At 41.5% G+C, this 23545-nt stretch overlaps 1 protein-coding gene across 2 annotated transcripts; it reads right to left on the bottom strand.

Moving 5' to 3' along the window:
- Positions 1-2484: 2484 nt before the first annotated feature.
- On the bottom strand, positions 2485-19314 carry lrif1 (ligand dependent nuclear receptor interacting factor 1). 2 transcript variants are annotated; one of them, XM_035382481.1, is made up of 5 exons: positions 19165-19314; positions 17773-18278; positions 11554-13204; positions 3867-4127; positions 2485-3652 (listed from the first exon to the last, which is right to left on the bottom strand). In XM_035382481.1, the coding sequence occupies exons 2-5, from the start codon at positions 17847-17849 to the stop codon at positions 2843-2845; spliced, it is 2799 nt and encodes a 932-aa protein (XP_035238372.1). In that variant the 5' UTR covers positions 17850-18278; positions 19165-19314; the 3' UTR covers positions 2485-2842. The 2 variants fall into 2 exon arrangements, with proteins under 2 accessions (XP_035238372.1, XP_035238371.1); XM_035382480.1 differs by lacking the exon at positions 19165-19314 and adding an exon at positions 18559-18712.
- Positions 19315-23545: the final 4231 nt, after the last annotated feature.

The raw sequence follows: 23545 nt of genomic DNA, 5'->3' as shown, positions 1-23545 counted from the left end.
GTGAGCCCGACGTGGCTCGAAACGTGTCCTTCTGCCAAATACCGACACACGTTACTGTTTAAGGAAGGTGGACGCTACTTCGCCCGTGAGCCCGACGTGGCTCGAAACATGTCCTTCTGCCAAATACCGGCACACGTTACTGTTTGAAGGAAGGTAGACGCTACTTCGCCCGTGAGCCCGACGTGGCTCGAAACGTGTCCTTCTGCCAAATACCGGCACACGTTACTGTTTTAAGGAAGGTGGACGCTACTTCGCCCGTGAGCCCGACGTGGCTCGAAACGTGTCCTTCTGCCAAATACCGACACACGTTACTGTTTAAGGAAGGTGGACGCTACTTCGCCCGTGAGCCCGACGTGGCTCGAAACGTGTCCTTCTGCCAAATACCGGCACACGTTACTGTTTTAAGGAAGGTGGACGCTACTTCGCCCGTGAGCCCGACGTGGCTCGAAACGTGTCCTTCTGCCAAATACCGACACACGTTACTGTTTTAAGGAAGGTGGACGCTACTTCGCCCGTGAGCCCGACGTGGCTCGAAACGTGTCCTTCTGCCAAATACCGACACACGTTACTAAACAGACGCTCTTCTTGGCGTAGTGGACCCGACGTGGTCCGGAACGTTACGTGACTTCACCCAGCACGCAGACTCTAAGGAAAGTGGACGCTACTTCGCCCGTGAGCCCGACGTGGCTCGAAACGTGTCCTTCTGTCAAATACCGACACACGTTACTAAACCGACGCGTTTCTCAGCGTCGAGGACCCGACGTGGTCCGGAACGCTGCCGTGCTCTACTTCAGCACGCAGACGTTACTGAACAGATTGACGCTCCCGCGTACTCTGTTAATACTGCTAGCACTACCACATTAAAATGACGTCAACATTAAAAGACAAACTCATTATCAGTTGTTACATCAAAGTCCCGTCCACGTAACTATTTCTTAAAATACAGAACAGGAGTCACTTCCAAATTGCACCAAGGAAAATCAACGCCTAATGAAGGTGGTAAGTTGTGTTAAATAAAAGATACTCACCTTCTTGTTGATTCTCGTTGTTTCAAGTGGAAGATATTTCCTGTCCCTTCGTGGTCGCCAAAACTGTTAGGATATTTTGCCCTTATTCGTGGAGTCAAATGCAGGACGATGAAGAACACGCTGACAAAGTTTCCTCAGAGGATTTGTGGTTTAATTCAATGCGCAAGGGAGAGACAGACCCAGCACACTCGGGCGCTGCGCTGAGAGAATCTCTGCCCATCACACTGTGTGGTGTCTAGATATACAGTTTTCAGTCATACACATCAAAAGGTTGAGTTAAGTGGCGGACCGGAGACAAATGGTCTTGTCCCTTCCTGGGGACCCTCGCATCCATTTAGCATAGGAATGTGACCTCCTTGCCGCAGACACTAGAGGTGTTATACAGAGACACACTACAGAGGTGCTAGACATACAGGCATGCAAACTACAGTCACAGCATGGTAGGAGAGGGAAACACAATACACTACATACAGTCTAATATATATATAGTAATACATGTACCTAAAACAGGGAACCTATCAATATCAATATGAAATTGCTAAGATAAAATCTGCAGGATAATGTTATAGGATATCTATAATGAATTAATAAATCTTTAATCATTGACATGGCGTAATTACCTATTATAGCCAGAATCAAAGGACATGCACTTCTAAGCTATTTGTTTGGCAACAGCATCTACTGACAAAATTCTGAATTGTTTCTGGTTGAAGAGACCACAGGCAATTGGCACAATGTACCTTTGAGCACCAAAGCCTGTGTGTTTCAAACAATACCCGTTAACCTCTGGAAATATAATACCCCATTCAGTAGCATGTGCCTGCATGTGGGTGACTGTTCTCTTTTAGAAAAGTGTGTAGTTCACCAGACCCAGCCAAAGGGAATTTCACATATTCCATATTTCCAAAGTCATGATGATTCAGTTTCTTACCCTTTCAGAAGTAGATTCCATCGAAGCAGCTGGCACATCATTTCATGCTTGAAACTGTTATGACAACTAGACCAACAGTGTCCATTATATCCGTAACCCTAAAATTTAGACAGATGTTTGTGATACATCCCCTTCAAGCTGTACCTACCAATGATGTGTGTAATGCACAATTCCATATATGTCTACTTGAGTTCAGTTAAAAAATGTAGGGCAAGTATTTAGTTTGGGTGTAACACTCCACACCTTGCCTCTTGACTATTCCTGTCACTTACATCTGCAGCACAATTGCTTGGTCACATTTTGGTTGGCTAAAATGTGTTGATTAAATATAATTAAGCTACGTTTATTTACTACTTCACTTATTTATTACTACACTTCACATTAGACTGCTTTTATATGTCAAACTAATTAAGATTCAATTCCTTGATTGAGACGTATAGCAACAGTATCCAACAAGAAACAATCAGTGAACAATCTGTGAACAAAAAGTGCCATATTGTCTTTCATTCTGCCAAGGTAAACCAATTTATAATTAATTACATATTTATTTGGAAAATGTATGTCCAAACATTTTGATACACTTAAAATATCCTATTTCCATTTAAGCATGAAATAAATTAAAGTGTCCAGGGATCCACACAGCTACCTGTAACAGCATTTGCAAAAACACAATACAGTATTTAAATAAAATACAGCTGAATTTAATCTCCAAGGTTGGGCAGAACTTGGCTAAAATAATACGTTTTAATAGAGCAATCGAGTAAAAAAAAAAAACACTAGACAAAATGACGCCCTTATAAATAAGCGCTTAAATACATAAATTATGTACATTATTTGAATAGGTGCAATACACAAACACACAACATTATAACAATAACAGCTATTAGATCAGGTTTTTCCGGATCATTTCGAGCGCCGCCTCCTTTTCCTTCAAGAGCTCTTTCAAGCGTTTGATCTTCTCGTGCCGCTTTATCTCCTCTGGATCCATGGGGGCTGCAGTAAAGAGGTCGCCACCTGGAGTCTCACCCGCGCCATTACAGCTCAGCTCACTCAAAGGTGACGGACAGCAGATCTCCACTGAGGTTGGTTCCTCCTCTTGCTCCGAGATGTCACCAGGCTCTTCGTCTTGCATAGCTACTTCGAGGGGCACTTCAGCTGGTGCTGTCATCTCACTGTCTTTGTTCGCCATTTCTAGTTTGGAGGGACTAGACTCCTCTCCTGGAACGGACGAGATTTCCAAAATGTCCTCTTCTGGAGTTTCCTTTTCCAGCGTCGTCTCTGGCACTCCTCTGCATTGTTTCCCTTTTCCTTTTCGGGATCTTGGTTGCAGAGTCTTGGCTTTGGGGATGTTTCTCGATATTATGCCATGTTCTTTGGTTCTCAACCCAGATTCTTGGGTGACACTGGGCACCACAGCTGCTGTTACTTCTTGAGTGCTGGTAGACATTGATTCCTGAATCACAATGTTTACCAGCTCTGGTTTTTCTGAAGGCACCGCTGAAGTCAGACTTCCTGTGATGCTGATAGCTCTGCTTGGAGACTTGGCTCTTTCTGAAAAGGGATCATTGTCAGGGTGGTTGGGTCTGTAGGTGCTCCCTGGATAGGGATGTATGTCAGAGTTTTCACAGATCTCCACTTTCTTTCTTTTAGGGTCCTGAGAACTGCATTTTCCTTTTTCATTCACAGACAAAACCTGCAAAACATGGGGACATATTATATTCTGAAAGTAACTTTCCATTCACCTATTAAATTTAGCCTTTACACGCCACAAATGTGTGAGGTTTCCAGAAGTAGCAGTTATGATCTGGAATATCTACAGCTAATGATCTTCACCTGCTGATATTCCATCATAGTGTGAGAGTGAAAATATTCAGTAAATTCCTATTCAACAAAAGAAAGTATGTTACCGGAGTTTCTACACTTTTCTTTTTTATGTCAATCCTTGATTCCTGCATCAGCTTGCGGATCCCATCTAATGTACGTTTGTTGACTGAAGAAAATCTTGGGCCTTTCTCGGGAATTGCCCTGGATTCAGGAGGAATTCTTTGTAAACAGATCTTGACGTCAGACGTGATCTGAAACCTCCGTTTCAGTTGGCGATCCTGTTCAAGGCGGCTTTTTGGTTTAGAAGCAGCTATATGATGGTCCAAGCCTGGATCATCAATGTTCTGTGAAAAGAAGGGAAACACACCAAGTCCCATTCAGCGTTCAAATAAAATATTGCAACTAGAGCCTGACCGATATATCGGTTTGGCTGATATATCGGCCATTATTTGACTTTTTTGACGACATCGGGATCGGCAGTTATGCAGCCGATGTGTCCCGATTTTTAAGTAAGTATGATAAACAAAAAAAACATTGATTATTTATCTGTACTTGTCTGTTCGAACGTTGTAATTGCTATTTACTAGAATTATCCAGTAGAGGGAGCTCTAATACAAGTGTGAACTGCAGCAGCTGACGCGCTACTTCTGTAATAAGATGTTTGTCACTCGTGCCTCATCCAGTATTCTCCACTGTCTGCACAGATTCGATTGCCGCAATAAAGGTATGTATATTTAGTGAAAGTTTTTAATTAAATGCGTTTATATGACCACTATGTTTATCAATCCTCATTATCAAGTGAGCGAGCTAGCTAACATATTTGTTCACTTTAGCAAGCTAGCTGGCTAGCAAGCCTTTATGAAGTGGCAGTGAGCACATAAGCAGCGTAGGATCTACATTTCCAGAGGACATCGCTGTATTCTCAAATAAATAACCAGCCAAAACAAAATGGTGATTGAATGCATCACACATTTGTTTTTTTATCTGAGATAATGATATTAGCTACTATATGATGCTGTGTCAGTAGCCAACGCGTTATTGCGAGTGTGTCATCTAGTCACGCGTCATCATAGCAAGCTAACCAGACAGTAAAAACGCAGATAAAACACTTCTAACGTGGATCATTTTAAGCCATGTTATCTAGCTTTGTCGTGATAACATGAGAGAAGGATTGCTGTTGGAGAAGTGAATCAACCAACAGTTAGCGCAGGTAATCTGCACGAAAGTGCATTGTAGTTTTTTTTAAACGTATTTCATCCAATATATTACACTACAGGCATTTGGCAGATGCTTTTATCCAGAGCGACGTACAACAAAGTGTATAACCATAACCAGGAACAAGTATGACGAAAACCCTAGAGAGAAGTACCGGTCCAAGTGCAGGGAACAACCACATAGTTCAACTTGGACCCTGAAGGTTAAAACTGTTTCACACTAACACAAACGAGAACAACAACAACGCAGTCTATGCAAAAATACAAGCAGTAGTTAAGACAGGTGCATTAACTAAGTCACCTACAAAACAGCTACCTAGTTACAACCCTAAGCTTAGTCATTTACAGGGAGGTAGGGAGGGATGGGGAGAGGTGCAGCCTGAAGAGGTGAGTCTTCAGTCGTCGCTTGAAGTGGGTCAGTGTCTCAGCTGTTCTGACCTCCACGGGGAGGTCATTCCACCATCGTGGGGCCAGAACAGACAGGAGACGTGTTCGGGAAGTTCAGGTGCGAAGACAGGGAGGTGCCAGGCGTCCTGAGGTAGCAGAACGGAGGGGTCGGCTGGCATGTAGGGTTTGAATATCTTGTGGAGGTATGCTGGGGCTGATCCCTTGACTGCCTGGTATGCTAGGACCAATGTTTTAAATTTGATGCGAGCTATAACAGGCAGCCAGTGGAGGGTAGTGAGCAGGGGAGTGACGTGGGAGTGTCTGGGGAGGTTGAAGACCAGACGAGCTGCAGCATTCTGAATGAGCTGCAGGGGTCTGATGGCGGATGCTGGCAGACCAGCCAGCAGCGAGTTGCAGTAGTCCAGGCGGGACAGGACCATCGCTTGAACCAGGAGCTGGGTTGAGTAGGTGGTGAGAAAGGGGTGTATTCTCCGGATGTTATACAGGAAAAATCCAGTCAATTTAATTTCAACGTTACACTTGATTCACTCATTAGCTCCGCTAGATAATGTCTTACTCTTTAAGATCATGTAGTAGAAATAAAATAAGAAAATATAATTATTTTAACTTCCTGAGAATATATAATAAGAAATAATAGGCTGTCAATATCTAATGCGTTATTGCGAGCGATTGTGTCATCTAGTCACGCGTCAGAGCGCATTGTAGTTATTTTCACCACCGAATTCTTATGGACAGGGAAGCTCGCTAGATAAAGTCTTACGCTTTGAGATCGTGTAATAGGAATAAAATAAGAAAATATTATTAATTTACTGAGAATAGATACTAAGAAATAATAATAAATTAATAACAACAATAATAATATTCATAAAAATACATGTTTGAAACTGTAAAACAGATTTTTTTAAATTAATTTTTTATAGATGGCTGAAAAAGAATAGAGTAAAAGCAAGGTGTGGAGTTATTCTGATTTCACACACTTAAAGATGGTGTTAATATATATATTTATTTTAATATCATCTTTCACATTTTTTTTTATCTAAAGTTCTTTGTGTGTTCATTTTTATTTGTTTGCTTATAAGTTAAATGTTCTTAAATATAGAAACTTTAATAAAATATGAGTTTTTTAAATTGATTTGAAAATGTTGCACTTTTTGACAAAATATCGGTCAAAACATCGGTAATCGGTGGGCTAGGACTCTCCAAAATCGGGATCGGCATCGAACCCAAAAATCTGGCATCGGTCAGGCTCTAATTGCAACTGCTTCAATAGTTGTAGTAGTTCCACTTCCACTTTTTAACTGAGAGCAATAAACAAAAATAAGTGTAGTTTGCTAAAAAGTACTGAAACCTGGGCTGGAACTGGCTGTTCCATACCCCCTTTCCACCAACGCGAACCTAGTTCTGGTTCTGGGCTGGTGCTAGTGCCGGTTCTCAGTTGGTTCAACTTGCGAATCTTCTAAGAACCGGTTTGCTTTTCCACAGGCTAAAGAGCCACGTCATTACATCACTGTAAAAAACAACTTCATACATATACATTTAGTTATATTATTACAGCCTTATTTACTATATCAACTTTAAGACAAGCAACACATTCGGAATTATCTCATTGCGATCCATTAAATACAATGGCGCACATGTTGCTTCATAATTTCAAACTGCTTTCCTAATGGCTATTTTGCGTCCAGCGACTTGGGTTACAACAGTGATTATATACAGATTCCTAGACGTGCTGATAGCCACCACCCTTTCTCATATTAACCTCAAATACGCAAGACAGGACACTTAAACAGTATGCTAGCAAATTTATGTCAAGTTCCATTCATTTATATGGGGTGGTCGATACACGTTCCCTTAACAACCAAAAGCTAGCGCTGGACCACCTCTGATTTATTTGCCGGCACAGAAAAAAAATCACGAAAGTACTGAAAAAATAACCACTGGAGGATAACAAGGACATTTTTTCCTACATAACTAGGTACAGGTTGTTACAGATATTTCGCCTATTTCATATATAGTTGCAAATCAGTTTACGTTTTCCTGAAATTCCTGTCTGTAGAACGAAGGTGGTCGATAATAGGTGCTCTCACTCTACTTGGCGGTCACAAATTTTTAGTTGACAACTTCATACATATACATTTAGTTAAATTATTACAACCTTATTTAGTCCCTCCAGTTTTTTGTGATTCGGAATTTTCGGAATTCAACACATCAAAATGCCGCATATTCCCTATTGCTGCATAATTCATAAAAATAATTAGCCATTTTACAAATTATGCAGCGTCGAGGAAAATGCGGAATTTTGTTGAAGTTGTGCTGAATTCCGAAAATTCCGAATCGCGAAAAACTGGAGGGACTAAACAAGGCTGTAATAATATAACTAAATGTATATGTACGAAGTTGTTTTTTTACATTTAGACAGTTTATCATCTGTATTTTTACAGGACATACATTTTAATAGGCAACGATGTTGCTGGGAAAGCGGAGACGTATACAGTGGCGTAATGACGTGGCTCTCTAACCCGTGGAAAAGCAAACCGGCTCTTAGAAGGTTCGCAATTTGAACCAACTGTGAACCGGCACTAGCACCAGCCCAGAACCAGAACTAGGTTCACGTTGGTGGAAAAGAGGTATGGCTCCGGTCAAATTTGGGCCAGCGTGTTAAGTTCTGCAGCAGTCAGTTTAATTTCAAATCAAATCATGCCTTGTGCATGCAGAAAAATAACAGCGCACACAAGTTTAGGATCAAATTCATACAAGCGAAAATTGAGAATATCCATGGAAAAAACTTGTGAGAATAAAACATTGTATGCAACAATGAAATTCATCTGAAGATTGACTTCCCGACCAAGATGGCGGCGCGTGCACAACGCGAGGCTCAGCGTCTCTCCAGTTTTCACAAATTAGCGGTTATCTACTTAGTCGTTTTAAGTCTGTTCACTCAGAACAGTTTTGCGTACCTATCGTACACCCGACAAGCACTTTTGGATATAGGATTATTCAACTCGGACAACTTTATCAGCGATCTCCGGCTCTACACTGGGACCGTCAGGACACCGGAGGCTACCAACCCGGCTCCAACGGCCGGAAGTACTCGCAGGCGGCGTCGAGACCGCAAACAAAAGCGGGGGACAAGAGGAGGGCTAAGAGCCAAGCTAAGGCTCTCTCCTCATCGGCTATCTCTACCCAGCATTTTCCTCGCCAATGTATGGTCCCTGGCGAACAAGATGGATGAACTGCGACTGCGGATCACCACTCATAAAAGAATTATGGACTGCAACGTCATGATTTTTACGGAAACTTGGCTTAACAGCGGCGTTCCCGATAGCGCCATTGAGCTACCTGGGCGCTACATCCTCAGGGCGGACAGAACAGCTGATGACTCCGGTAAAACCAGAGGTGGGGGATTGTGCATTTGTGTCAACAAAGCTTGGTGCACAGACAATGCCATTATCGAGAGTCACTGCTCTGCTAACCTAGAACATCTCATGGTTAAGTGCAGACCTTTTTATCTGCCCAGAGAGTTTACATCTGCTGTTGTGACTGCAGCATACATACCCCCGGACGCTAATGCTAAGCTTGCTATGAAAGAACTGCAGGCCGCCATTAGCAAACAACAGACTACACACCTGGAGGCAGCCTTTATCATTGCGGGAGATTTCAACCACTCCAACCTAAAGACTGTACTCTCCAAATTCCATCAGCATGTCTCCTGCCCTACAAGAGGGGACAAGACCTTAGACCATGTTTACACTAACATGGCTGAGGCATACAAAGCCATTCCCCTCCCCCACCTGGGACAGTCTGATCACCTCTCATTGTTCCTACTCCCTAAGTACACACCACTCAAACGTGTGAAACCATCAGTTAGAACAGTTAAAGTATGGCCAGAGGGAGCAGACTCTGTCCTACAGCACCGGTTTCAACACACAGACTGGAGTATGTTTGCCACTCAGGCCACCCTGGATTCCCACACAGACATTGATGCCTATGCCTCCTCTGTTTTGGACTATATCAGCGCTATCATCATCAGTGTTACCACCCACAAACAGATTGCAACATTCCCCAATCAGAAGCCGTGGATGAACAGAGAGATCCGCCTACTGCTGAAGGCACGCGACGCTGCTTTCAGATCAGGTGACGCGCAGGCCTACAGTTCAGCCAGGGCTAACCTGAAAAGGGGCATCAAGAGGGCCAAGCACAGCCACAAGCTAAGGATTGAGGAGCACTTCACCCACAACTCCGACCCCCGACGCATGTGGCAGGGCATCCAGGCCATCACGGACTACAAACCCACCTACACCTCCCCCCCAACCAGCGACACCTCCCTCCCTGACGAGCTTAATAACGTCTACGCTCGCTTTGACAGGGACAACCAGGAGGCAGCCATCAAGGCTGTACTCCCTGCAGACCACCAGCCCCTTACACTCGCCCCCACCGACGTGTGCGCAGCACTGAGCAGGATCAATGCACACAAGGCTGCTGGCCCTGATGGCATCCCCGGACGCATGCTCAGGGCCTGCGCTGGGCAGCTGACTGAGGTCCTGACTGACATCTTCAACCTGTCACTGGCCCAAGCAGCTGTCCCCACGTGCTTCAAATCCACCTCCATCGTGCCGGTGCCGAAAAACTCCTCTGCAGAAAGCCTAAACGACTTCCGCCCTGTTGCACTCACCTCCACCATCATGAAGTGCTTCAAGAGGCTGGTCCTGGCTCATCTCAAATCCTGCCTACCACCCACACTGGACCCCTTCCAATTCGCCTACCGTCAAAATAGGAGTACGGAGGACGCCATCTCCACAGCGTTACACTCCGCCCTCTCCCACTTGGACAACAACAACACCTATGTAAGAATGCTGTTCATTGACTTTAGTTCAGCATTCAACACCATCATCACCTCCAAACTGATCACCAAACTTGGTGACCTTGGTATCAACCCCTCCCTCTGCAACTGGATATTAGACTTCCTAACCAACAGACCTCAGTATGTTAGGTTAGACAACCTCACCTCCTCAACCCTCATCCTGAGCACCGGCGTCCCACAAGGCTGTGTGCTGAGTCCTCTCCTATACTCCCTCTTCACCCATGACTGCACTCCTGTACATGGCTGCAATACCATTATCAAGTTTGCAGACACAACGGTGGTTGGTCTCATAAATAACGAGGAGACAGCCTACAGGGAGGAGGTCCAGCACCTGGCGGCGTGGTGCGCCGACAACAACCTGGCCCTCAACACCAAGAAGACCAAGGAGCTCATTGTGGACTTCAGAAAGACCAAAGGAGGCACGCACACCCCTATCTGCATCGACGGGACGGAGGTTGAGCGTGTCACCAGCTTCAAGTTCCTGGGCGTCCACATCTCCGAGGACCTCTCCTGGGCCCTCAACACTTCGACCCTGGTCAAGAAGGCTCACCAGCGACTCTTCTTCCTGAGGAGACTGAGGAAAGCCCATCTGTCTCCTCAGATTCTGGTGAACTTCTACCGCTGCACGATTGAAAGCATCCTCACCAACTGCATCACAGTTTGGTACAGCAGCTGTTCTGCCTCGGACCGGAAAGCACTTCAGAGGGTGGTGAAAACCGCCCAACGCATCACCAGCACTGCACTCCCAGCAATTCAGACTGTCCAGCACAAGCGGTGTCTGCGGAAGGCACGCAGCATCGCCAGGGACACACCTCATCCCAGCCACAGACTGTTTGCCCTCCTTCCCTCTGGGAGGAGCTACAGGAGCCTCCGTTCTAGGACCAGCAGGTTCAGGAACAGCTTTTTCCCCTCAGCTGTCACCTAGCTGAACTCTGCACCATGGTGACAGCCCCCCCCCCCACCTAAGATTCAGCTGTTAATTTGACTGATGTGAACCTTGGAAAAAAAAAAATATATATATATATGTATCAAAAAAGCAGAGCAATACACGGAGTGTAGCACAGTGGGTAAGGAACTGGGCTTGTAACCGAAAGGTCGCAGGTTCGATTCCCGAGTAAGGACACTGCCGTTGTACCCTTGTGCAAGGTACTTAACCGGAATTGCTTCAGTATATATCCAGCTGTATAAATGGATACAATGTAAAATGCTATGTAAAAAAAAGTTGTGTAAGTCGCTCTGGATAAGAGCGTCTGCTAAATGCCTGTAATGTAATGTAATACAATTTACCTTCACAGAATTGTCTGGAATCCTTGAAACCAATTCATTGTCAGTTTCATTTTTTGGGGTTTGAGAAGCTTCCACATTCTGCTGAATTAGATTTTCCTCCACATAGACATTTTCTGGATTTGTTTCTTGCTCCAGGCTTGTTGCCTTTTCCTGACCCCTTTCCTTTTCCAGAACATGTTGGTCTTCAGCAGATTTTTCCTGGACAACTTCCCTTTCATCATCAGCTGATTCAGTAGATGATTTGGGTGGAATATATGAGACAAATATCACATTGGAATCTTCATCTTCATCAGGTGCCAACTCACTCGAGTCAGGTTGAGGCAAAGTGGCGTTGGACTGTCTCTGGCTTACACATTCATCCTGAGGATCATCATCACACAAATCAATGATTTCGTCTGGTCCATCATTGATGACAATGTGGCCCATGCCTTGCCTAGGTGAATTCACCACAGGAGGTCCAGGAAAAGAGCTTGTTGGCAGGCTGGGTGAAGAGGGTTTATTTCTCTGGTTAATATTATCATCAACTGTGGTCTGTTTGGAAGGACTATTCACAGTTCCACTTATTTTCTGCATGTCAGGTGAATGATCGCTGAATTCAGGAGTTTTCTTTGCCACAAAATACACTTTCCCATTACACATGAGTAAGGCATTGTCCTTCCCTGGTCCCACTCGCGTGGGACTGGCTTGTGAAGATGTGGGCTTGGGTGCAGTGCTTTGCCCCATTCCGTTTACTCTTTCCATCTGTGCCAGAGTTTTCAGAATCTCTGATGTCATAGTGGAAGAATTTTGTGGAACGAGGCATGGAGCAGTTGAATCAGAACGTTCTTGAACAACCCACTTAATGGGGGTGACTGGGTCTCTGGTTTCCTTGGGAATAGACTTTATGGGTTGTGCAGGACCTACCACCAGATTCTGACCAGATGGTTTTGGTAATCGATTGAGAGACAGGGGTGCAGGTGGGACTGCAGAACCCCGTGAAGAAGGGCCTAATTTCATTGTGTTTACTGGGGACACATAGACCACAGTTGGTAGATTGGTCGCAGAACTGGATGTAGTTGTAGTGCTGACTGGCGGAGTCAAAATGCGCCTTTTTATAGCTTGAGGAAGGGCAGATGCAGGGAGTGTTTTCACTTGAGCATTGGGTGGGATCTGAAGGTAATGTCCATTGGGGAGTACTGGCGATTTAACAGTGACAGGCAACTGTTTTTTATTCAAAAGTGTGAGAGTTTTTCCACAGTTCAGCACAGGTGATGCCACAGGCACAGTCTGGGCTACATTAGTAGCCACAATGGGAACTTGAACCTGAATTGGGGTTGACACGGTCACTCTCTCATTGCATCTTCCTGTTCCCGCAACTGGGTTCAACATAACGTTAACATCTGATGGTCTTTTCAGAATGTATCTCCCACTGATGGCAGGCTGAAGGACAGGGACTTTATTATGTGAAACTGCATTAGGGGAGAGGTGAATCGGGTGGGCAAACAGTCTTTGCGGTTCAAAATCTGAAGCTTTTCGGTAAGTGCTTGGAAGGTTATTATTTGCTTGCATTCGAACAAACTGTCCATTGACTCTTTGAACTGGTATTAGCTTCATTACGTTCTTTCCATCTGCACCAACTGCAGGCAATGCCTGGTAAAACACACCAGTCCCACTAAGGAGAAAAAAAGAGAACACATCATTTAATCCACAATTAATATACGTCAAACTCCCACTAAACAGGAAATGCTAGAAGTAGTTGTCTCAAAATAGTGAGTCATCAGGTGTTTCTGAACAGTCCTAAGGCACAATTTGTAGTTTCATATGCCTAACTGTAATAAATCATGAATGTTCTACTGATCAATTATGACAGTGTTGCACGATTAAATTTGACCTGGTTAGCCTTAGTGATTAAATGTTATCAGATTTACTTGTGCCTAAAGCAGAGGGTGCACAAACAAGGGGAGAAATCTGACCCTTTAAACCAGTGCTTCCTATACTGTTGGACAGGACACTAAATAAATGTCTAAATAATTTGAAGCTATTCAGTACAATTATGAGTAATGCACTTGTCCTGTATATCCCATGGCATTCTTAAAGCATAGTGCAGTATGGTTTTTGTTTCAGCAATTTTGCAATTGCTTCAGAACCAATAAAGGATTGAAGTTTTAAAAATTCTAGTAATCGTCCCTTTAGCTTTTTCAGACTGTCGTAATTTTACTCTGCCATTCTTCAATTCCACAAAAAGACCAGGAAGACTATGGACTAATTTATGGTGCATGGTTCGCATCTGGAGGGCACACTTCGCTGCTCGGCTAGCAGTAACTTCGAAGGAAAGCAAACGGTGGCTGTACCACTACTAATTTAAATTTTCACGCAAGTCCGAGTTTTTGTTCTATTCTTGTCTTAGCCTATATGGAATTGACGATGAGAAAGTAATCAAACAGCAAATTGTTTACAACGTGTGCATGTTTTCTGCTGTTGTTGCCAGTTATACATATAAATGTGAATGCATTCTATCGCTTCGGATGTCAAGACATGAAAGTGAATGTTTGCATAAAAACATAATGAATGTGTTTGAGAGGATATATAAAACAGTTACAATCTGACTATTGGCCTCTTATATCCTATTTGTTGCATAACAATGGTCCAAGTTCAACTACCAACGACAGTTTTGCTTGACAACGGTAAAATATGCCCAAACGGCTGCAGAATAATATTTCAATTCCAGATGATTAAATCGATAAAAAAAATAAATACAAAAGTAACCATATATAATCATTGTTGGTAACCCGTTGTATATAAGTGGAATAAACCCCTCCGGGCTGTCCCGGTTATTAGAAAATAATGTAGGCTACTTCGGTGGTAGTATGGGGTTACACAAGAAATCATAGGACAGATGGACCGACGACAACGTCGCTTTTTCATACGTCAGTGGGCTAATTTGCCTAATCTTCGCGGGACTTTAGACCGCGGTGGAAACGCAGACAACCATGGGCTGAAGGAACCTTTTAGTTCCTTGAAAAGTAGTTCCTGGGACTAAAAGTTCCGGGTACTTTTGGTGGAAACGCGGCTTATGTAATTTAGCTAGTACTTCTCTATCCCCTATGTCAATATCTGCTAAAACATTCTTCGTACTGAACATGCCTTACAGCCTATAAGTAACCTCCTCTCTGTAAAACAAAGTAACGATTTAAGGCATTAATAATGTCATTATTCTTATCAAGCAATGCTCCTTCTTTATTCTTAAGGCACTTAACCTCCTTCACTTCCCTTTCCTACTGCAGTATTGAAAAAACTGTTAAGGAATACTTTTTACATCTTACGAAATTTGCCTTTCAAAGCTGCCCTCAGTTTTTTTTTTTTTAACCTTAGCACATATATTACAATATTCAGACATATTATTCTCAGTACTGCTGCTTTTTAAACTTCTCCTTGCCTTTGGAATTAATTCACATTGTGCATCAAGAATAGCCTTTTTATCCTGCCACACTTTTCATGCGAAGTCTTGCAGTCAAGTTATACCCAGTCTATATTAAATTCACTCACAGGATCATTACATAGCACCAGATACAGAATTTATTTCCCTCTGTTAGGCTGACTGACAAACTGACAAAAATGGTAATTTACAACAACTTGAAATTCTTCCTCACAAATTCCCAATTAATAGTGGAGTAACTGGAATCACCCATAACAGTCTTGCCTCCCTGAAAAGCTTGTCTTATATTTCAAAAGAGCATTGTATTCACACTACTGTCTGAAGCTGGCAGTCTATAGCATAATGCTACATTATGGCCCATCTCATGTTCCCCTGTGAGCTTAATCCAAATATCATCGCCAGGCATAAGTTAGTCAATTTCTGGAATTTTCTGTACATTTATTTTCTTTTACAGACAGCTACACCCCCACCTCTGTTCCTGGATATATCCCCCCTAATAAGGTTGTACCCCTCTATTTTATATTCATCCCCATCCCCTTACCCAAGTCATGTCTCTAATCCCAACTATGTCATTGCCCAAATGTATTTATGACAGCCTCAAGATCCAAAAATGTTTTTTTTTTTTTTTTTTTTTAATTACTTCTGGTATTTAAAGAAAGACATTTCAGATTATAACTTATACACATCCTCACCCATTCCCTCATTCCCTGAGCTCCAAGCCACCCTTACTAAAAATCAGCTCTAACAATACAATTAGTGTTCTCAATATTATTATAGATAGCCTTGGTAGCTTCAATTTGGGCAGTCTGCACCTTTCTAGCCTTTTCACTCCCTAACCTTCCTGCCCCTGAATAGAAGTGAATTCCCACAGCAATGTTCCAACATTTACTGGAAAACCTTCCCAGAAGAGTGGAGGCTGTTACAGCAAAGGGGTTCAACTCTATATTAATGCCCATGGTTTTGGAACGAGATAAACAAGCACATATGGGTGTGATGTTCAGGTGTCCACATACTTCTGGAAATGTAGTGCATTTCTGGTTAAATCAAGCTCTTAAGTTGTTTATTTTGCATTAAACCTTATAAACAAATGTAAACATGTAAATAAACAAATGAGACTGTTTCATTAACTAACCACTCATCTACAACAAAATAGCCCAACTTCCTTATTTATCTTTAAATACGTAAATTAATAGATACAGGCTATATCTAGACAGTAACGTAAAATAATAAATTAAGAAATTAATTTAAGATTTGCATTTTTAGATGACAATAAATGCGTGAAAGAATCTCGGTCGACTGAGGGGTCTCTGACAGATCATTCGACTCGTCAACTTTCAGGGGGTAGCCCTAGGATGATTAAACGAGAATAAAGTATGTATTAAAAATGCGCCATTGAGAGATTACAATAATAATAATAATTATTATTATTATTCATAGTATTGTTATCATTCACCGTACATTAAGCTTGGAAAAATATCTTTAAGATAAAAAATTAGGTGACATTGCAGCATCAATTCAATTCAATTAGTCTAGGATGGACTGTCCTGAGGCCTATTAAAAAACAACAACAGTGGTAACGATAGTAAGGCGTCCAGGCCCGCGGTAAGCCTCCCATCACCATGGTATGGGGACATGGCAGTTATCGTTGTAGCCCTAGCATGGATACATGGAGAGGTTTAATCTAACAAGTACAGTACACTAAACTACAATCATTGGGAAATGTATTATAGTTAACTGTAGGCTACATAACATCACTCAACTACTGTCAAATTGACTTCATAGTGTCTCAATTATTTGTTTAACCATGAGAGTACAGTAAAACATTCTTGAAATAAACTGTCAGAGTTCACCAGAACTCTTGAAAATTGTATTTTTCTCTCTAGTAGTGTTGTGTAATAACTGGCAAAGCTTGGCCTCTTTTCGTTGATCTGCTAATTACAGCTTGTCAACTATTGCTATCCATCATAACAATGTTAGAGCAAATGTTCACAGACATATCATCAAATGTCAGGATTTAACTGATATGTGGCAATCAGTCAATATTTGAATTGAATATGCTTTCTTTAAATTACCTAGTTAATATAACCAGAGTTGCACTTATTTCATACTATTTGAGACTCCAATTACTCGGTTTCCATTTGTATAAAATTTAATGAGAAGGAAAGATTTTTGTTGACAGTTCTGAGCTTCATTATATTATTTCAATAGAACCATCCATCTAGAAACTGAGGCAACAATAAAAAAATGTATCTATCTATTTATCCATTGTCTGTGACCGTCCGTTCCAAAAGTCAGCCAGCTAGACAAACAACAAACGTTATAGTTTCAACTGGGTACAGGTTGGGCAACGTTTATGTAAAGCAAGACACCTAACCACTGAGGTCCAAGACGAGATTTACGGTTGCTCTAATTGAATGTAACCAGCTTTGATCTACGTTAGGTAAAAAGCTAAACAGCCTTCCACCGTCACAGCCTCGCAGAAGACGGTAACGATTGTGAATGGGTGGTGGGCATTTAAGGCAGCTTAATAGATAAAATAAGTTAGGTCTTAAGACATTCTGATTGAACAACATTAAAAAAAAAAAAAAAAAAAACCTAACTCGCCGATTTAACTTACAATGAAGTTACCATTTCCTGTAATCGAAATACAAGCGTTAGCTAATGTTAAACGAACGAAGAGGAGAGAAGAATAACAGTAACCGTTCCTTTAAATAATATCATGACTATGGGGCTGACGTTGTGTTAACTCGCTAGATTACACTGATTATTTTGATTATAATGACTAACGTTAGCTAGTAACTTACCTTTGATTTGCACTGGACGTTGTCATTTGTTTGTCGTTTTGTTTGAGGGGCAAAGAAACTTTCACGAAGTTGTTCATGTTTGTGTAACGTTGTCTCGCTAGTTAGCTACAATCGATATAGTCTAACGAGGACTGCAGCAACGTTAACCATCAGATATTCTGTTTAGGTTTAATCGCATCTAGTTTGCCACTCTTAAGTGGTAGGCTATCATTGCAACCTTGGTAGCACAGCTAGCATTAATGGGGTAACAAACGCAAACTCCTCGTTTCATTTCTAAGTCGGGTGGATTGAGTTTCTTCGTTTTCCTTTTGAATCAGCTACAATTATATTAGCTACATGCTAGCTGACTTCGGTCGTTAGCTTGCACAGAATGTGCAGTTCCTTCTTTTGCCTTTAGTAGAGCTCCAATTCACACAATGAGCCCTTCAGAAAAGCAACTTTTCTCCGGGATTCAGCAAGCATGTGAATTTCCACTGCGATCAAACCGTTCCGTCAAGGTTTAGCACCTGAAAAACAAAACATATACATAAATAATAAAACGGCTAGTCTAACTATATTATGACTCTTCATTATGGTACGCGTATCGAGTCAGTCGTCGTAGCGAATGACGTAGCCTATCTTCAACCGCTAAAACGCCATGATGAACTACACCGCTCACTGGTGTATGTTCCAAAGCTTGTACGAGCGCCTTTGTAGGCCTACACAAGAAGTACAATTGCAGCTTGGACAGCTTTTTCATATAACGAGTTTAACAATTACAGAATGGTAATTACAAATTTCGCTCACCTCTACAAATTGAATTGCAAATTTTATTCACCACTGCCGTGAATTAAGCATTCAATATTCGACAAAATTAATCTAACCTGTCTACCACATAAGGCAACTTACTTCCGACAAACCCGGATGTAATATGCAGAAAAACGACCATAAGTCACTGCTTCCAGGGTAATGTCACCCATTTCCTGTTTGAAACAGAGACACCTACAGTACAGCTGTGGTATTTGAAGATGAGGCTGAAGTCTGATGTGGAGAAAACACTGCGGTCAAGCCAACCGCCACTTAGAAAAGCATAGTCAAGCCAGCCACTACGTTGTTTCCTCCAACGCGTACACGTGTGTTATTGCGGTAGAGGTTTTTTCACTTGGAAGAGCCGGAATATGCCTCGACAAAACTCGGTTTGCCGTCGCTTTCAAAAAAAAAAAAAAGAAAAAAAAAAAAACGCTATTTATTGTTCTAAACGCCAAATCAATTTCATTGACTCACCAAGGAGGTTATGACTCGGGAGAATTCACTGTGAAATTTCAATATACAGAGCCTTGGCGTCTCTTATACAGATTAACAAGGTATCATATTCAGCATATTATGAAAAGGAAATCGTCTTTTTCCAATTACCAATTTCACTTCAGAAAGATTCCAGAAGACCCCAGGTAGCTGCTCAAAAACTTCCAGAACATTTCACGGTGGTATTTCAGAATAAAGGCCCTTTGAAAATATTAGGCACTGAAACAAGATGTTCTATTAAAAAAATGACTAAAAGCAAATGGTCTGTTTCCATTCACTAATTCCACTTGAGACACATTCTAGAGCACCCCCGGTAGCTGCTCAAACATTTCCAGAACATTTCACAGTGGAATTTCAGAATAAAGGCCCTCCAAATATGTTATATGCCAAAACAAGATGTTCTATTCCAAAAATTACTAAAAGTAAACTGTCAGTTTCCAATAACTAATTCCACTTCAGATACATTCTACAAGACCCCAGGTAGCTGCACAAAAAGTTCCAGAACAATTCATGGTGGAATTTCAGAATAAAAGATCTTTGAAATATTTGGCACTGAAACAAGATGTTCTATTGAAAAAATTACTAAAAGAAAACTGTCTGTTTCCAATCTCTAAATCTACTTCAGACCCATGCAAGAGGACACCAGGTAGCTGCACAAAAATTACTAAAAGACAACTGTCAGTTTCCAATAACTAATTCCACTTCTGACACATTCCTGAGGACCACAAGTAGCTGCACAAAAATTTGCAGAATGATTCACTGTGCAATTTCAAAATAAAGGCCCTCAAATTGTTTTAATTTCAATAGCTCCTAGACAAACAGACGTAGAAACTTCAAATTGTTCTTTTAAATTGTTCACAAACGATGGACACAGGTTGCACAGCCTTTTCTTTGTCCATTTTTATCTCATGCATTTATATATGAATATTTCAAATTAGGAATTTCAATAGCTTTCAATAGCTTTTTGAACAAATTACAGATGACAAATTCTTTCAATTCAGACGAAAGGACCTAGGACCATCAAACCACTTCTAACATGTTCACAGACAGCAGCCCCGAGACGCAGAGCCTATGCTCTGGGCATTATTACCTCGTGCAATTTTACACTAATATTTCCAATTGTGACTTTAAGCTGGCATTTGGAAAAAAATGCAGCTGGCAAACGCTTTCAATAGCTCCCAGCCAATAGGGCCTAGGACCATCAAACCACTTGTAAATTGTTCACAAACAATGGCCACAGGATGCAGAGCCTACGCTTTGTGCATTATTACCTTGTGCAATTTTACACAAATATTTCCAATTAGCTATTTCAATTGATTATTGAAAGAAATATGGATGACAAACGCTTTCATGTTCAATAACTCCTAGATAATAGGGTCTAGGACCATCAAACCACTTGTAAATTGTTCACAAACAATGGCCACAAGATGCAGAGCCTATGCTTCGTGCATTTTACCTAATGCAATTTTACACAAATATTTCCAATTATGAATTTAAACTGATATTTGAAAAAAAATAGAGCTGACAAACGCTTTCAAGATCAATAGCTCCTAGATAATAGGGCCTAGGACCATCAAACCACTTGATGGTCAAAATTGTTCACAAACAATGGCCACAAGATGCAGAGCCTATGGTTTGGGCATCATTACCTCATGCAATTTTACACAAATATTTCCAATTAGGTATTTCAATTGATTATTGAAAAAAATACAGATGACAAATGCTTTCAAGTTTAATAGCTCCTAGATAATAGGGCCTAGGATCTTCAAACCACTTGTACATTGTTCACAAACTATTCTTGAACCTGAGCGCGTAGCAAGGCACACATCACCAGATAGCTAAACACTCTTAACTGACTTGACTGAAGCATCCCTAGGTAGCTTCAATGCTGAAGGAGCATAAAGTTATCAACGTGCACTTGTATGTCTGTTTAATGAAGATACAACAACTTGACCACATGAAAGTGCTGTAGTGTGAAACTGCAAATAATACAAAAGTGACTATGAAATAATGTAAACAAATATTATGAAATACAATGAAGTATGAGCAAAGCTTCTCCAAGGATCACACAGGCAGATGGAACAAGATTAAAGGGGGTCTTGAATCATGCTGTTCTTTAGCTTGTTTTACAGGGGAAATGGCTGCTCTTATAATGTAACTGGCAATCAATGTGACTTTAAACAACCAATGAGAATGCAAACATCTGAAATAACAGGAATAAGTGACATTCACATAATGGCCTATAGAAGGTGCTAGAAACACTTAAACAGAATGAATGCAAGTAACATTACACAAACAATGGCCACAGGATGCACAAGTAAAGTAAAGTAATAAATAATATGTCTGAATTACTTCGTAATAAATCACCAAGTTTTGCTTTTCTATTCATCTAAAACATTTCAGTGAAAACATTTGCATCCAGGTCACATTTATAACAAATCAATTGTTAAAGAAAAAAGCTAACCTACTCCGAGATCTCGGTTCTATGAGTAAATTTGTTTAATTTATCTTAATCTGATTTTAACTGTATATCTAATTGTACATGAAATAAAGGATTGCATATTTGACCTAAACTTGTGTATAGCCGCGTTTCCACCGAAATTACCCGGAACTTTCAGTCCCAGGAACTACTTTACCAGGAACTAAAAGGTTCCTTCAGCCAATGGTTGTCTGCGTTTCCACCGGGGTCTAAAGTACAGCGAAGATTAGGCAAATTAGCCCACTGACGTTGTCGTCGGTCCATCTGTCATATGATTTCTTCTGTAACCCCATACTACCACCGAAGTAGCCTACATTATTTTCTAATAACCGGGACAGCCCGGAGGGGTTTATTCCACTTATATACAACGGGTTACCAACAGACTATATATGGTTACTTTTGTATTTATTGATTTTCATATATCCTCTCAAACACATTCATTAACAGCAGAAAACAAGCACACGTTGTAAACAATTAGCTGTTTTATTACTTTCGCGTCGTCAATTCCATATAGGCTAATCGCAAAATGACAAGAATAGAACGAAAACTCGGACTTGCGTGAAAATGTAAATTAGTAGTGGTACAGCCACCGTTTGCTTTCCTTCGAAGTTACTGCTAGCCGAGCAGCGAAGTGTGCCCTCCAGATGCGAACCATGCACCATAAATGAGTCCATAGTCTTCCTGGTTTTTTCGTGGAATTGAAAAATGGCAGTAAAATTGAGTAAAATTACGGCAGTCTGAAAAAGCTAAAGGGAAGATTACTAGAATTAACCTGTTATTTTACCCGGATAAAAAGTGCGGAAGGTGATTTCCAGTTTGCTTGTACTGTATCACCAATGTTAATTATGCAGAACTACCGCATACCTCACATAACTGTATCAAACGTTTTGAGTCAATTACAACGGGCTAACAAAGAAAATCCGGAAGAAAATATTCAGCAACCGAATTAATCCGTTTGAATGTTTTGGTAGCCTACGTAATATGCTGTCCCAGCACGAATGCTTAGCATTTTATAAAACGAATACTAAAGCAAGAAAATAACAGAAGAGCACACGTTATAATTCCAAGACGTTGATAGGCTATAACCAAAAGGAGGCTACTGCGCCGCATAACATACAAGTTTGATTTGAAGTTATTATGAAAATAAATTGGTTTGCCGCTGCATATTTTCAAACATGGCGGGCAATGGCGGAAAATAAATACAACACAAACGCTACGAGTACTCGACCAATCAGAAATGTTCAGCGCTGCAAGCTCCACCCAAAAGGTTCCTGTACTTTCGGAAAGTACTACCCCCCGAGCAGGAACGTTTTGGGGGGTAAAACAAAGCCCCCAGAACTAAATTTAGACCCTAGTTCCTGCGGTGGAAACGCACTGAGTTCCTCAAAAGGTTCCTAGTTCCGGGGTATAGTTCCTGCGGTGGAAACGCGGCTTATGATTGCCGTGGGGTCAGCCTGTAAAGGAAAAACAATAATTGGGTTAAAGAGTAGCATCAATTTTATAACTTACACTTACCCGGTCAAGTAATATTGTGACACATGCAGATCATGAAATAAAGTCCACATGTTTGCAGTCCTGTCTCATCACTTCCAACAGTAATGCCCAAGGGGGTTGCATTGCAACACAATTAGTAAACCCGTCAGTACTACGTGAAAGGCTGTCAGAAAGCTGTATGGCAGTTTCTGACAACATGGAGCAGGCCACCCTGCTGAAAATTCCAACTTAAACCAGTTTAAGCTGATCAAGCTGGTTTAAGCTGTGTTTTCCACACTATTAACTGGCCAACCAGCTGTTCTCCAGCTGACTAGCCTATATAGTCACCAACCTATATTGCCCGGCAGTTAGACCACCAGCTTACTCTACCAACTTAAACAACTTTGACCAGCATTGTCCAGCTAGAGACCAGCTCTGACCAGTCACAGAACAAATATGACCAGCAAGAAGTGTCAAAAACACAGCTGAAACCATCTTAAACCAGTTTAGAATCCCTGCTGGTTTAGCTGGAATTTTAAG

The sequence above is a fragment of the Anguilla anguilla genome, chromosome 11, assembly GCF_013347855.1.
Source record: "Anguilla anguilla isolate fAngAng1 chromosome 11, fAngAng1.pri, whole genome shotgun sequence".
Lineage (NCBI taxonomy): Eukaryota > Metazoa > Chordata > Actinopteri > Anguilliformes > Anguillidae > Anguilla > Anguilla anguilla.
This window is presented reverse-complemented; position numbering and strand designations above follow the sequence as displayed.

What these genes read in the sequence shown, in the direction of transcription:
- lrif1 (XM_035382481.1), bottom strand. Translation starts at nt 17,849, where the DNA reads ATGAACAACTTCGTGAAAGTTTCTTTGCCCCTCAAACAAAACGACAAA. An exon ending in ACGTCCAGTGCAAATCAAAG is followed by an intron (nt 13,205 to 17,772) that starts GTAAGTTACTAG and finishes TTTTCTCCTTAG; the next exon opens with TGGGACTGGTGTGTTTTACC. An exon ending in TTCCAGACAATTCTGTGAAG is followed by an intron (nt 4,128 to 11,553) that starts GTAAATTGTATT and finishes TTCTTTTCACAG; the next exon opens with AACATTGATGATCCAGGCTT.